Source organism: Arachis hypogaea, chromosome 11, assembly GCF_003086295.3.
Source record: "Arachis hypogaea cultivar Tifrunner chromosome 11, arahy.Tifrunner.gnm2.J5K5, whole genome shotgun sequence".
NCBI lineage: Eukaryota > Viridiplantae > Streptophyta > Magnoliopsida > Fabales > Fabaceae > Arachis > Arachis hypogaea.
Genome location: NC_092046.1, coordinates 134111843 through 134125900, shown reverse-complemented (window position 1 = coordinate 134125900; position 14058 = coordinate 134111843). Strand labels below are relative to the sequence as shown.

At 33.4% G+C, this 14058-nt stretch overlaps 2 protein-coding genes and 1 non-coding gene across 6 annotated transcripts; 1 reads left to right on the top strand and 2 right to left on the bottom strand.

The window, feature by feature from the left end:
- Nucleotides 1-421: 421 nt before the first annotated feature.
- LOC112722710 (uncharacterized) lies at nucleotides 422-8365 on the top strand. Of its 4 annotated transcripts, XM_025773835.3 has the most exons (24): nucleotides 423-867; nucleotides 1153-1216; nucleotides 1373-1461; nucleotides 1615-1670; nucleotides 1812-1887; nucleotides 2508-2574; nucleotides 2722-2788; nucleotides 2908-2974; nucleotides 3432-3515; nucleotides 3595-3636; nucleotides 3802-3957; nucleotides 4192-4269; nucleotides 4765-4833; nucleotides 4925-4990; nucleotides 5096-5224; nucleotides 5354-5410; nucleotides 5851-5940; nucleotides 6143-6208; nucleotides 6740-6808; nucleotides 6886-6990; nucleotides 7109-7234; nucleotides 7401-7459; nucleotides 7556-7592; nucleotides 7794-8365. In XM_025773835.3, the coding sequence occupies exons 1-24, from the start codon at nucleotides 637-639 to the stop codon at nucleotides 7977-7979; spliced, it is 2136 nt and encodes a 711-aa protein (XP_025629620.1). In that variant the 5' UTR covers nucleotides 423-636; the 3' UTR covers nucleotides 7980-8365. The 4 variants fall into 4 exon arrangements, with proteins under 4 accessions (XP_072063421.1, XP_025629620.1, XP_025629622.1 ...); XM_025773837.2 differs by lacking the exon at nucleotides 6740-6808; XM_025773836.2 differs by lacking the exon at nucleotides 3595-3636 and having other exon boundaries at nucleotides 427-867.
- A 999-nt stretch (nucleotides 8366-9364) lies between these two features.
- Nucleotides 9365-9560, bottom strand: LOC112724314 (U2 spliceosomal RNA). The gene has a single exon (XR_003163483.1). It is a non-coding gene; the product is annotated as a U2 spliceosomal RNA (small nuclear RNA).
- A 1199-nt stretch (nucleotides 9561-10759) lies between these two features.
- On the bottom strand, nucleotides 10760-12633 carry LOC112722709 (diacylglycerol O-acyltransferase 3-1). The gene is made up of 2 exons (XM_025773834.3): nucleotides 12246-12633; nucleotides 10760-11761 (listed from the first exon to the last, which is right to left on the bottom strand). Exons 1-2 carry the CDS (start codon nucleotides 12528-12530, stop codon nucleotides 11009-11011), a joined length of 1038 nt encoding a protein of 345 aa, XP_025629619.1. The 5' UTR covers nucleotides 12531-12633; the 3' UTR covers nucleotides 10760-11008.
- Between the last annotated feature and the right edge of the window lie 1425 nt (nucleotides 12634-14058).

Genomic DNA, 14058 nt, shown 5'->3' with positions numbered 1-14058 from the left:
TAATTTTAATTTTACTTTTTTTTTAATTTATTGTACACAATTAATATTGGTTCTCACTACTTTCTCTTAATATCGATTAAAAAGTTACACATTTAACTATTTATTATTACATCAATAAAATTATGTGTTTTAATAACTAAAAATTCTTACAAAAGTAAGTATAATCACTAAATGTAATATTATTTATACACAAATTATATTCCAAAAGGTAATAGTATACTTAATACATCCATTCTTTTTTTTCTGAATAACAAAAAGTGAGGTTAAACAAAATAAACAAAAAGTAATTATAATGATATAATCGTATAAATGGAAATAAAAATTAAATATAATTTTTTAAGCTTTTATTTAAAAAAAATCTATTTTCGTTTCTTAATTAATATTCAATATTATTAAATATTAACACACTCTTTAACCAAATATTGTGAAATTAATGTTCTGAAGTTTTTTCTTTTAAAAAGAATTAAGAGAATTTATTAGGCAAGTCATGAAATTTTGAAAATCAAGGGCAAAGTGGGGGAAGAAAGTTGAATTTGATTTGATTTTTCGTGCAACGCTCGCAAAAAGCAAACGCAAAAACGAAGGCTTTTGCTTTTGCTATTGCTATTGCTACTGCTGTGTTTGTGAGAGGCATCAATGGAGGTAGAGGATGATGACTGGGACTTGACCGCAGAAGAACTCGATTCTCTTGAACGCGACGCTTTCCAGAAAATTGCTCAACTTCGCGACTCTTCTACCCCTCCTTCTTCTCAACAACTCAATCTGCACCAACACCAACACCAACAACACCATTTTCCAAAACCACCTTCTGCCAACCATTCCCAACCCTTCCCACCAAACCCCATTTCCGATTCCCGTCCTCAAAGGGTAAAGTTATAATCTTTTCTTCATTTCATGTTGTTTCCCATTTTGTATTCTTCTTGGGGTTTTTCTGGCTTTGTTTGGCTTTCCTTTTGCTCTTGTTGGGTTAAATTTGTCTTTTGTTAAAGTGTTGTTCATGCGTGTGTATGTCCCGTTTTAAAGTTAAAAAACAAAATAATGCAGAAGAATCAAAAGATGTTTGCTACTATAGTCTTTAGTATTCTTTCCTGTACTCTGTGGTTCAGTTTTTGGAAGGAGAACTACTCATAGTGTGTTTGTATTGCAATCCAGGTGGACGCTTTGCCTCAAGGAGGTAGAGCATTACACCCCTCATTGAAACCAGGGACAAAAAAGGGTAACCTTCTTTCCTTCAAAACCTTAACATTTGTTTCGCTTTCATTGTTTATGGCTGTATTCCTAGTCTCTATTTGATGTATTTCTTCTGGTTTTTGGAATATCATTTGTTGATATATTGGCATTTGCTTTGGAAATTGGGTTTATGTGTAACCAGATGAACCTTCTAAAGAACTGCCGAAGTTTTCTGTCAAATTTTTTCTTCATTCCAGTGGGCATGTTGCAGCGAAATTCCAATATGACCAGGTTTCACATGCTAACTTCATCAAGTATTGACTTTTATATTTCTATTCGAAAAAAATTTGAATATTCCATAATCAGGGGCTATGTCTTTTGACCTTGACAAGTGCCTGCATGGGAATTTCAGGCTCATGCTTTATAGGCTTTGTTTCATGGCAGGTAATAATTTCTGCTTTTCGAAGAATCCCTAAAGCTTCTTGGAATGCAAAAGAAAGGTATCTACCCCCCCCCCCCCCCCTCTTCTCTCTTTCCTTCTTCCAGCTATAAGTGCATGTGTTCTTCCTAGCATGAGGACTTTGGTTCTGTTGATTAGTTGTTTTGCGGGCTTAGTTGTTTGAAAAATTTTGAGTCTGCAGGTTATGGATGTTCCCACTTTCTTCCTTGTCAGACGCAGAGAAGGTTCTAGGAGAAATATCTAATTATAAAGTTCAGGTAATAATTATTCGATTTTCATTTTCTTAATAATAGGGAAAGTGGGAAACTGATGTTATCATTTGCTAATCTTAATTACAATTGAGCTCGGTTTATATGATTTTTTTGGGGAAAACTGGTCAAGTGTTTGGGATTTCACATAGTAGCATTTATAGCAAAGTATTTTTTTCCCCGGAAGTACATATTTTTCCGTAATGGTCCTTGTGCCTTTGTCTCTTTGGCATCATTCAACACTGCATGTGGTTGGCGGTTTTCTTGGCTATTTAAGTATAAGCTACCCAACCGTGTTGCTGTTTATGGAGATTTTTATCTTTTTTTTCTCACTAATGTTTCTTGTTGTGTCTCTACGTAGTTTCTTTTTAATTGTAAAACCTTTTTACACTCTGTGCACCCATTTATGTGTTATACTTATAATGGCAAGATAGATTATCAAAATAGTGTTTGTCTGGGATAACAAATTCATTATCAATAATACTATTATGTGTTTAGTAATAGGATAAGAACTATGCTATCCTTAATTGATGATGTATGCCAAAGGTTTTATCCTAAGCTGAGGTTTTTATTCTGAGTTTGATATTTGATTTAATTTCCTTCCTACGTTTGTTTGAATAATTTTACAGGTGGAGAACTTAGATCCTTTAGTGCACCGTGCCATTGTTTCTGCATCCGCTGTTCCAGATCTTCGAGGTATAGGCTGAATGAAGGTTTTGACTAAGATGTTTTGTTCTCTCCTTTCTTGATCTTCCAAGGCTTTAGGTTCATTACCCCCCTATATGATTATTATTATTTGGCTAAAACTTTTAATGTTTGCTATTTTTGTTGTGATTACCAAAGATCGTTACGACAAGATCCCTAATTACATTGAATCAAAGCTTTTACCATTTCAGAGAGAAGGTGTAAGGTATGTAGATATCCACTAACTTATTCAACAGCAGACCATTTTCTTTATATGTATTGCATATTATGATATTTTTTTTCCTTCCTGGTAATTGGCTCTTATATTATGCCTTTTGTTTTCAGGTTTATTCTACAACATGGAGGACGTGCTCTTTTGGCAGATGAAATGGGACTAGGAAAAACTTTGCAGGCAATTCACTGACTAGAACATTTTCATATCTTCAATCTACAGTATCTGTAGTACTGTTTTAATTCTTGATGTACATAATGTTGGTTTTAGTGAAGTCTTCTCACAGTTTCTGCTTATTAACCTGTAAACATGTCTTGTATATATATTTTCCTATGCTGTATACAATTACAAAGATGAGTATCTTAGTATCTTCTATTAAAATAAGCTTATGATAGAAATAGTACTTGGTACTACTGTAGTATCTGTGACTTAATAAAAGATATTGCATGTCAGTAAATGGTAGAATCAATATAGACGGTAGAATTACCTACTCAACGCAAAGCAATTTCTTCCTCTTTTTGCTGGTTTTATCTTTCCCCTTCTCCTTAGGGGGAGAGAGGGAAGTGATGGATATTTTTTTTTTGTGGAGTGCCACATTATGTTGTGTTGCTTGTATAATTTTTCTTACCTTTTGCAGGCCATTGCTGTAGCTTCATGCATTCAGGAGTCATGGCCTGTTCTCATAGTTGCACCATCATCATTGCGCCTGCAATGGGCTTCTGTAAGGATTGTATTTAGATGTTTTCCAGACCTAATAGAGATATTTGGGGAAGTTGTGCTTATCTTCTTTTTTCTTTTAGATGATTCAACAATGGCTGAATCTTCCTTCTTCAGATATACTTGTACGTAATCTGCAATCCCTTTTTGTCTATTTTTTAATGTTTATTTCCCCCTGGTTTGTACATAAATCTTAGATTATTAGATTCCTTAGGTTCACTTCTTCGTACAATGTCACTTTTCTTATCCATTCTATAAACAATATTTTGCTAACTAGATATCTTTAGTAGATCGTCTTACCTCAAAGTGGTGGATCAAATAGAGGAGGCTTCAATATAGTATCCCCAAGTGCCAAAAGCAACATTCGTTTGGATGGACTCTTCAACATTATCTCATATGATTTGGTGCCAAAGCTACAGAATATACTCACAACATTGGACTTTAAGGTTAGATCCAATTTCCTATCCAATTTTCTTACTTCCACTGCAGTTTGTCAGTTTTAATCATATGTCAGCATTTGCTTTTTTATTTTTATTATTTCAGAGAGGCAGAGCACAATGTATAGAGGAATTAATCTATATCTATATGTTATTATGGTGGAAACTCATGAAATTTGATAAAGTACTTCATATTTTACTAATAAATCTTGCTCGTAACAGTGAACCCCTGTTTTTATTCAGGTTGTGATTGCAGATGAATCACACTATCTGAAGAATGCTCAGGCAAAGAGGACTACTGCAACTCTTCCAGTTATAAAGGTAACAAGTTTGTAAGCTACAATTACATGCTTGCTTCTGGTATACTTGCTTTTAAATTATTCATTTGTCTATCAAGCTTAGAAACTTCTGGGAAAAAATTGAGAAAATTAAAAATATTTAAAAAAAAAAAAAGAAATCTTCTAGCATGTGCATATGAAAAGGTTCACTTGCTCTGCAAATGGAGTATGGTGTCGTGTGTTAACCTTTTAGAGAACTAAGATGATATTCTTTTAATTTTACTTTTCTTTTAAATAAATGAATAACCAGCTTCAAACACATGCAGAATTGTGCGCAAGTACTCTAGTACTCTGAACCCATGTTTCCCTCCTCCCATTGTGAGAGTCCAGTGTCCTGTGTAAAATAGTTTTGTATATTATCATTTGTGTTTGACTTTCATTGTTCATTGAGTTGCAATAGTCACCTGCTAGATGCTGAGTAATCCTTCTTTATCTAATTCTCTCATGTTTTCTTTCAATTTAAAACTAAACATGTCAGAAAGCTCAATACGCAATATTGCTTAGTGGAACTCCTGCTTTATCTCGACCAATAGAACTGTTCAAGCAGGTAATTCCTTGTCTGATTATATGTAATACCTCATATATGTTTGACATTGGTGGAGACATTTTGAGGATCTCTTTGTAATTGTGCTTGACAGCTGGAAGCTTTGTATCCTGGCGTATATAAGAATGTTCATGAATATGGTAACCGATATTGCAAGGGTGTAAGTCATCTCTTCTTTACTAATGAGATTCTCCAAAGCAGCTAGTTTTCCTTTCTCTATTGATGAATGGCTATTCCAACTTTCAATTTTTCATTTTTCTTCTAGGGAGTTTTTGGAGTTTATCAAGGGGCAAGTAATCATGAAGAATTACACAATTTGATGAAGGCAACAGTGATGATACGAAGGCTTAAAAAAGATGTTCTTTCTCAACTTCCTGTAAAGCGTAGGCAACAAGTGCGTTCATTATCTCCATTTCTTCTTTGCAATCTGTCGTGCACTCTTTTGCCATTGTTTGTTTCAATCAATGAGCATTCAGAGCAGGCTCATGAAACTTGAAACTTTTGATTTTTGGTTGATCCTCAGGTCTTCTTAGACTTAGCTGACAAGGACATGAAGCAAATTAACGCTTTATTCCGTGAGGTAATTCAACATAATCATTTTGCATCTATGTCTTGAGACTAGAATAGCATCATGCCATTCTGGTTATTTATGTTTGAGCTGGTTATGGTGTCTTGACAATATGCTTATTTTGGCAATATAAAATCATTTTCTATTTACATTTTATAGGGTTGTTCATATTCAAACTAGTGGACTGTGGATGTCATTTATTTGAACTATGTGATTCTTGTTTAGATTATGCGTATTTTTCTAAAACTTCCACTTTTGAAAATGGTTCAAAAATTTTCTCACCAATTTTTATTGGTAATGTGGTAAGTTTTCTTTCCAAAATTAGGTTATTTGACTTCGAAATGTTAATATGTGCTCTCCATTTTCGGTTTGAGTTTGAGGTGATAAAATCTAACCAATATTTGTTTCTTTGTTTGTTTTTTGTTTTTTTGTTTTTTTTTTTTAAACTGCAGTTAGAGGTGGTAAAAGCCAAAATTAAGTCTGCCAAATCAAAAGATGAGGCTGAATCTCTTAAGTTTACTCAAAAGAATCTGATTAACAAGGTTTGCATGGAAGAAGTTCTGAACATAATCATGACTTGTACAATTTGTTTGGAAGTTTTTATTATTACCTAGAACTATGATACTATGATAGGTTTATAGTTTTTACTGCAACATTTTGTCAGGCCTTGGCCTATATGTGAGTAGTTTAAATAATTTTGACTGGTATATGACCAAAACTGAATCATGATATATTCAATTCCAGATATATACTGATTCTGCAGATGCCAAGATTCCTGCTGTTCTTGAATATCTTGGAACCGTCATTGAGGTATTGCTCCCCTCCACCGCTTCAAAGCAATAAAAAGTCAATACTAAGAATTAATGATTGCAGCTGTATATACTATAAGAAAGTCAAGTTAGATTCTCAGCTTCTCTAGTATCTCACCCATCTCCTTTGATTGGCATACTTGCATGGTTTTCTATCATCCAATTTTTTTAAATATGTTCAATGTTGGTTAAATTTTCATGTTGCTTGTATTGCAAACGATGCCCCTTAATGTAGGACGATGACTTGAATGAATTAAATTGGCAGAACAGTGTGGTGAAAATGTCAGCGTATGGCATTTTCATACGAATGCCACAATTATTATTGGTGTCAATGTTGGCTGGTCTGAGTACATGAATTGTAAACTAGATTATATGTTAATTCCTATATTTCATCCATCCTCCAGTCGTCCCAAATCATTGTGTATGCTTAATTTGAAAGTTTGATTGCCTCAATTTTTTCTCTTGCTTCCATCTTGCTTTTTCATTTGGGCTATTGGTGGTTATCTCGTGTAATATGTTGTGATCACTGTAGGCAGGTTGCAAGTTTCTTATATTTGCACATCATCAGCCAATGATAGATGCAATACATGAGTTCCTTCTTGTAAGACCAGTTCAATTTTACTCATTTTCTTATATTGGAAATTATAAACATTTACAAAATCTGTTAAAAATTTCCAGAGGAAAAAAGTGGGTTGCATCCGGATTGATGAAGGTACACCCGCTGCATCAAGGCAACCATTGGTTACAGATTTCCAGGAAAAGGATTCTATCAAGGCAGCTGTGGTATGGTGTTTTCTGTTGTGCATTTCTTCCATGTGTTTCCATTATAAGAATTTTTTCTGTTGTATTGGTTAATATTTTTGCTTGAGATAATGATTTGATGTGACATGTTATCATACAGTTATCCATTAAAGCTGGAGGAGTTGGATTAACTTTAACTGCTGCAAGCACAGTTATCTTTGCAGAACTATCCTGGACTCCAGGTGACCTAATTCAGGCCGAAGATCGTGCTCATCGAATTGGCCAGGTATTCTCACTCTCATGAAGTAGAAAGGAGAGAGCTGTTACTAGTTGCATGACAACATTAAGAAAACAGATAATCTCCAATGAAAATAACTCACATGTCTTATTTTTTAGTAGCAAAGGCAACATGCACTGTTATGGTTCTTTGACTAGTTAGTTCTTGTTTACAGGTTTCTTCAGTAAATATATACTACTTGCTGGCAAATGATACGGTTGATGACATCATATGGTAGGTGCTGTTATTTCTGCAGTCTGTCATTGCTTGGTATAGTGTTGACTTAATACTTATTTTGCATTGATGATCTTGTAAATTTTTACATCTTAGGGATGTGGTGCAATCCAAACTGGATAATTTGGGGCAGGTACATCTCTACATCATCTTGGAACTATCATATGTAATGCTAAATGAACATAATGCTTAATTTCATATGGTAAAATGAACTGGTGGTTCTATTCTGGTTTATATTTATATTTTGTCAAGATTTATACTCAAGTAGTATTTGAGAGGTACATTTTGATGTTTCTGAGAAACCATTCTGAATTTTAGTTATTGAAAAAATCAGATGTTAGATGGCCATGAGAATACCTTAGCTGTGTCAAATAATCAACCATTGAGTAGCCCTGCAAAGCATACTACTGTTGAGCATAGCCCTTCAAAGCAGAGAACTCTTGACCAGTTTGTCAGAAGATGTGATAATGTGGATAGATCAGAACATCAGCCTGACCCAAAACGGCCCCGTCAGTCATGACATGTGAGATACCCCAAGTGGATTTCCATTTTTGCAAATATGTGGCCGGTGGCAAGTTTCCCTGTAGTATTAACCACATGTGCTTACATGGGGAATTACACCTTTGATGACACAAATGCCTTTTGAAGCTGAAATTCATTGTACAACAAATAATAGATTTTGAGTAGAACTGACTACACTAAACTATGTTGCTTATGCTGGAGATAATGGTTTGGTTATGTGAAATATGTATTGGAAGAAAATGTTGGTAAAGTCACCCATTAGATTTTAGGTTTCCACTTTTTGTTCTTAACTTTTTGCTCCCCTATGTTTCGTTTTAGTTTGGGGCTCTGTACAGTGTAGTACATTATCATATATGAATGAGACTTGTAAATTTCTTTACTCCATATGCATGTATCATTATATTTCGTAGAAAGAAAAAGTATTGGTGACCAAGATAGAATCTGTCAACTTTTAACAACTCTAATTAATAGAGACTCAATGGATATTTATCCGTAAATTTTATTCTCTATCACATTTTTTTCTTAATCGTTCTTTTATAGTGTACAAGAACTATAAAATTATCTTTACTAACCATTAAAAGTCTCACTTTAATGAACCACCAACATTCTGTATTTATATAGGTTGTATCTCATAGTAAATTGAATTAGATGACTTTGATTTGTATCTTAGCATCAGTATATTAGTATCGAATTTGAGAGTCAAATTCTTGGGTTTGTGACGCGCAGTAAATCGAAGCAGGTAGCGTTGATTTAGGTTGTCAACATCTGTCTCTAATAAATCGAACCAATGCATTTCTATTTACATAAGCATATAGTAAATTGAATTAGGTTGCATTGCAAAGCCAAGACATTCGTATAACATGATCCATATAATATTGGCTTCCATTTGTTTTGTTTGTGTTTTATCCTAATATATATGGATTAAGGAAGGAATATTAAAAATAAAAAATAAAATAGGGGAAATAAAATAAGTACAAGTGCAAGCGCAGCGTAAAAACATTCGACAGATATGCAGTGCGCCATCCCCGGTGCATATTTAGAAAATTTAAACAATTTTCATACTTCTCACATATTTAAGAAATCCTTTTTTTTTGGCGAACAGGGGGCTTTGGCCCCAAAAACACGAAAAATAACTATTTATCGGGGGCATGGAAACCCCTTCAGCATCATTGGTTGTATAAATGCTGGAACTTCAACTCCCAAGATCTCTCTTGTGGTATTCTACAGTTTCTCGAATTGTGGGATGCGAGATAGAGATTTATTCTACCTAATTATGAGAAATCCCTTATTTTGTTTGGTAAGTATGAGAATTAATACTAGGCATAAATTATTTAATTAAATGGCCTATTTTTTCATGAATTAAGAAATCTTTGAACTAATTTGGTGGGGTGCGCCAGGCCCAGGCAATAGTGTAAGGCCTAGGCGACGCTCGATGGGCCCAGTAGCAAGCTACTGTAGTGGCCCATCCCCCTCAAAAAATAAATTTAATATCGTGTGGGCCAATGGCCCACATATCAGATATTAAACTGATAAGAACAGATACTACACTTGATCTTAGCCAAAAGGCCGAGAAAGGTATGATTTGCTTCTCCTTCAATTCTTTCTTTTATACTGAACCCTCGTCTCTTTGTTCTTGCTCCCCTCGATGTAGGACTAAACCAAACTAAACCTTCTAAAGTATAACGTGTCGTACCAAGAGCTTTTTTTCCGCATACATTGTATTTGTCGTCCGAAATTGTTGTGCCTCTAACAAGAACATTGATTAAAAACTGACAAGCATGGCTTATTCCTTCATCAAGGTTTACTTAGTTAACTCATACTCCATCTTCCCAGCTAAACACAACATTGCAACAGGAAATGAAGATTTGGATTTCGTGTTCTATTTATATCAAATAATGTTCACACCCATAATGTAACATTCCAAATTTAAGAATTATCTTAAATATCTAATTTTGTAATATAAGCCCCAAATTTTATAACTATTTTATATATCTAATTTTTTCTATCAAAGCTTTATTGTATGTGCATTGTGATATCTTTCTTATTTTTCCCTAAGTTTTATTAATATACTAACTTATGGTTTTCAGTTAGTTTATTATCACATCAATAACCACAAAATGAGATAAATAAACATGGTTCTAACTTCTAAGTTACACATATCAAAAAGCTCAATTTCCTTGTTACCAATGGTATTCATGTACCGCACTACCGCAGCACCGGTTAACCATAAACGTGACAGTATAAAATCCTCCTTTAATAGTTCAAAGGATGAAACCTTTTGTTTGGGAGGAAAAGGGTCATAGAAGAAACTAAAAGATTGCTTTATTGGTTCGGCTAACACCGAGAGTAAATATATAGTATTGATAGATCAGTGTAACCTCAGAGGAAACTGATATTAGCCATCTGATTTGATCCAATCTATTACCCTTAGAGAGCTCAATTTTATGTTAAAATATCACACAAGATAAATAGAAATATATAGATAGCCTATGGATATGGATACAATATTCGGAACATAACCAAGCAAATGATAGGAAAGCATTCGAAAGAAATTTTCCAAATATGTTAAAATCGCATGAAATTTCACTTTTCGGCAGTGGCATATGAGAAAGAAAAATTACTTCCACCCGTTATACCATCATTTAAACTTTAGTAAATATGGTATGGATGTAAAATCTGATAAGGAACTCGTCTCCTGTATTTAACACTATATGGTAAATCAAATCACGAAATAAATAAATAAATACAGAATGCTAAATGATAACAACCAACAAGGAATAACAAGAAATATTAATATATTAATATTAATGCCAAACAGGGCCCTCAAATTTGAATTCATAGATTGAGCAGGCCATGTAAATCTTTGAGTCGAGCTCGAATGGACACAAATCAGGCTCTGGAAGTTCCAATAAATGAGGAAATCGAATCTCACAACAATATGCAGTCTATGTTTATATAAAATAAAACAACAATCTGATAGGTTCTGGCACTACGTATATACAATTTTCCAAACAGCATACCAGCAAATTATTCATTAGTACTTTCCTGATTCTCGCCCAAGAATCTAGCCACAATGGTTTCAACATCCTCCAATGCAACCCCAATGCAAAGAGGGTTAGCTGGAACCTTAACTGAATCATTGAACCCCTCAGCTATTTTATCTGCAGTAGAGTTCTGAATCCTCACATTAGGTGCACTCTTGCACTTCCCCATGCACTTGCATCCAACAACTGCAGCAGCAGCACCTCCTTCAGCACCAACCACTCTCTCAAATTCTTGCAACAATGCAATAGATCCGGATTTCTTGCACTTGTTTCCCATGCATACCTCAATCCTCTTCTGAGGAATAGCTTCAGTGGTAATAACCGCAGTATTCTCATTCTTAAGGCCACCATTAATGCTTCCAACTGATATGTCATTGTTTCTAGAGAATAATTCCACGGCATTATGATGATGATGATTAGCACTAACATCCTCGGGCAACAAGGGAGGTGTATAGATCATGGTTTCCGCCTTTCGTGGGGAATCGGCAACAGCAACGGCAACACCAACCTTAATGTTCTTCTTCATGTCAACCACCTCATTGTCACATTCACTCTCACTTGATTCAGATTCAGATTCAGATGATGACGATGACGATGACGATTCGCAATCAGGATTGGTGTTCATCTTAGAGGCTTTGAGTTTTGCCTCCTTCTTCTCTTGCTTCCTTTTTTTCTTCAATTCCTTCTCCTCTGCCCTTACTTGCTCTAGCTGCTTCATCAAAACCATAGCAGCATCCTACGTAACAAAAAAAAAATAATAATAATTAAATTTTTCATTGTGTTACCTAAATTATTTTTTTTATTAATTTAATGTCAATGGTGATTAATTATAGTAGGAATATATTAAGGATATATAAGGTTAACAACAAAATATTTTTTTTCAGTTTTCATTCATTTGAAATTTTCAAAATGGAAAAAGAACCAATTTTTCTCCTCCTCTCAATTTCACTCTTCCTCTCTCAAACCATTAACATCCCAACTTGAATAATTTAGGACATAAAATTTTCTTCACATTAAATAAAACTTGAAACTCTGTCAATCATTTTAAAGGCCAGCAACAATAACATGCACTTACCATGATGTAACTAAATTCACCAAATAATCAATGGAATCGCATGTTCAGATGCATTATTCTAAACCTGTTAAATTTGATTTCAACCCAATGCAACTAAATTTCAGTCCAAACATAAAGCAACAAGATGTAAAAATAATTAAATTACCCAAGTCAGGTTTCCTTGAAGATCATCGAAAAGGACACGTTTCTTCAGCATCTTGAGCTTCTTCTTGGTGCTCAACATAGCGGTTCCATTCTCCTTCTTCTTCTCGTCCCCGTAATACTGCACATGCCCCGAATCACTGAACCCGCAGCAACAACGCACCACCGCCTTTTTTCTCATCCTCACCGGCACTGTAACACAACTATCACCACCACGACGACGGGAACTCACGTGCACAGAAAAGGAAGGGCACGTGACATTCCTTAGAACGGCGCCTGAAACCTCCATCGTTGATGGTGAGAATTAATTAGGAACCAAATTCTCCTTTTCTCTCTTCTGAGGTTTTGACGGTGCTCTTTTTGTCGCTGCTAGGAAGAAACGGATTTCTCTATTTATGATGTGGTGGCGATTCATTATTGACCCTTCGTGACGTGGCATCGATTTTTTTTTTTTTTGAAATTTTCTCAAAATTTCTTGGTCCAAAGATTATTAGAATTCTCAGTAATTAAATCATTAAAAAATTCTAAATTTAATTTATTTAGATTTAAATTTTAATTTAAGTGTGTGAAATTAAATATAAATATGTGTTATTTTTGAATTGTGTAGCATATACTAATAAAATTAAAAAATACATAAAAATTAAAAAAATATATAAAAATAATATGTAAAGAATATACAAAATATATAAAAAAAATATTACATTCTTTTTATATATATATATATATATATATATATATATATATATATTTTTATGTATTTCGATTTTAAATATTAGAGCATAGTTAATTCATAAAATTAGAAGAATTTAATTAATTTTTTTAATCATAAATACTAGACATCTATAAATTTATCATAATTAATATATGTATGGTCTATAACCACTTTTGTGTTGGAGTGTTGGCATGTGTTAATTTCGATTTGGCTTTCAACCACCATATGGATTGGTTATGGCGCGTATGTACGGGAGCTAATTATGGATGACAAGTGGCAATACATTGATCCACGTGTTCAAATTTGATGACCTGTGACCGTTTGAAAGTACACGTGTATCTACAGTTAGACATCCATTGGAAACGGTACGTTTCAAGAGGGAAATGTTTGACTTTATCAAATTAAGTCAAATAAATTATTTTAATGAAATCAAATTATAATTTTAAATTTAATTTTAGATATTAGATTTTAGATTTTATTTTTAATTTGTTATTAGTACTATTTTAAATTTACGAGATTTTTCGGATAAGAAATTCCTAAAATGGAAAACGTTTAGGTATTAAATTTATTATTTTTTATTATTAATATTTAAAATTATAGACTTTTGTATACGGTTAAATTATGGGTAAAAAACCCATATAAGCCAGAAATATATTACTCAAATTAGCCAAAATGAAAATTTTTTCACCATTCAACCAAAGATTACTTTAATGTAATTCGAATCAATATAATTCGAACTACAATTGCAAGTAATTCGAATCAACTAACTTCGAATTAAGAGCATAGAAATTTGTATGTAATTCGAATCAAGTTCTCTCGAATTACAATAGCATAATTCGAATCAAATCGATTCGAATTAGTAGGGGAAAACGAGTTAAACATAATTCGATATATGTCAATTCGAATTAGTAAGAAAAATAAATCAAACCTTAAAGTCTTTTTCTTATAGTTGCTAACATGGATAGCCCAACGCTGTGTCCCTATCCCATATACTGATATACCTTCCATTAGTTTGAATAGTAAAACTTATTTTGAACAAAATAATAATAATAATAATAATAATAATAATAATGAGATTTTTTTAAAATATTAATGAGCTATCAAT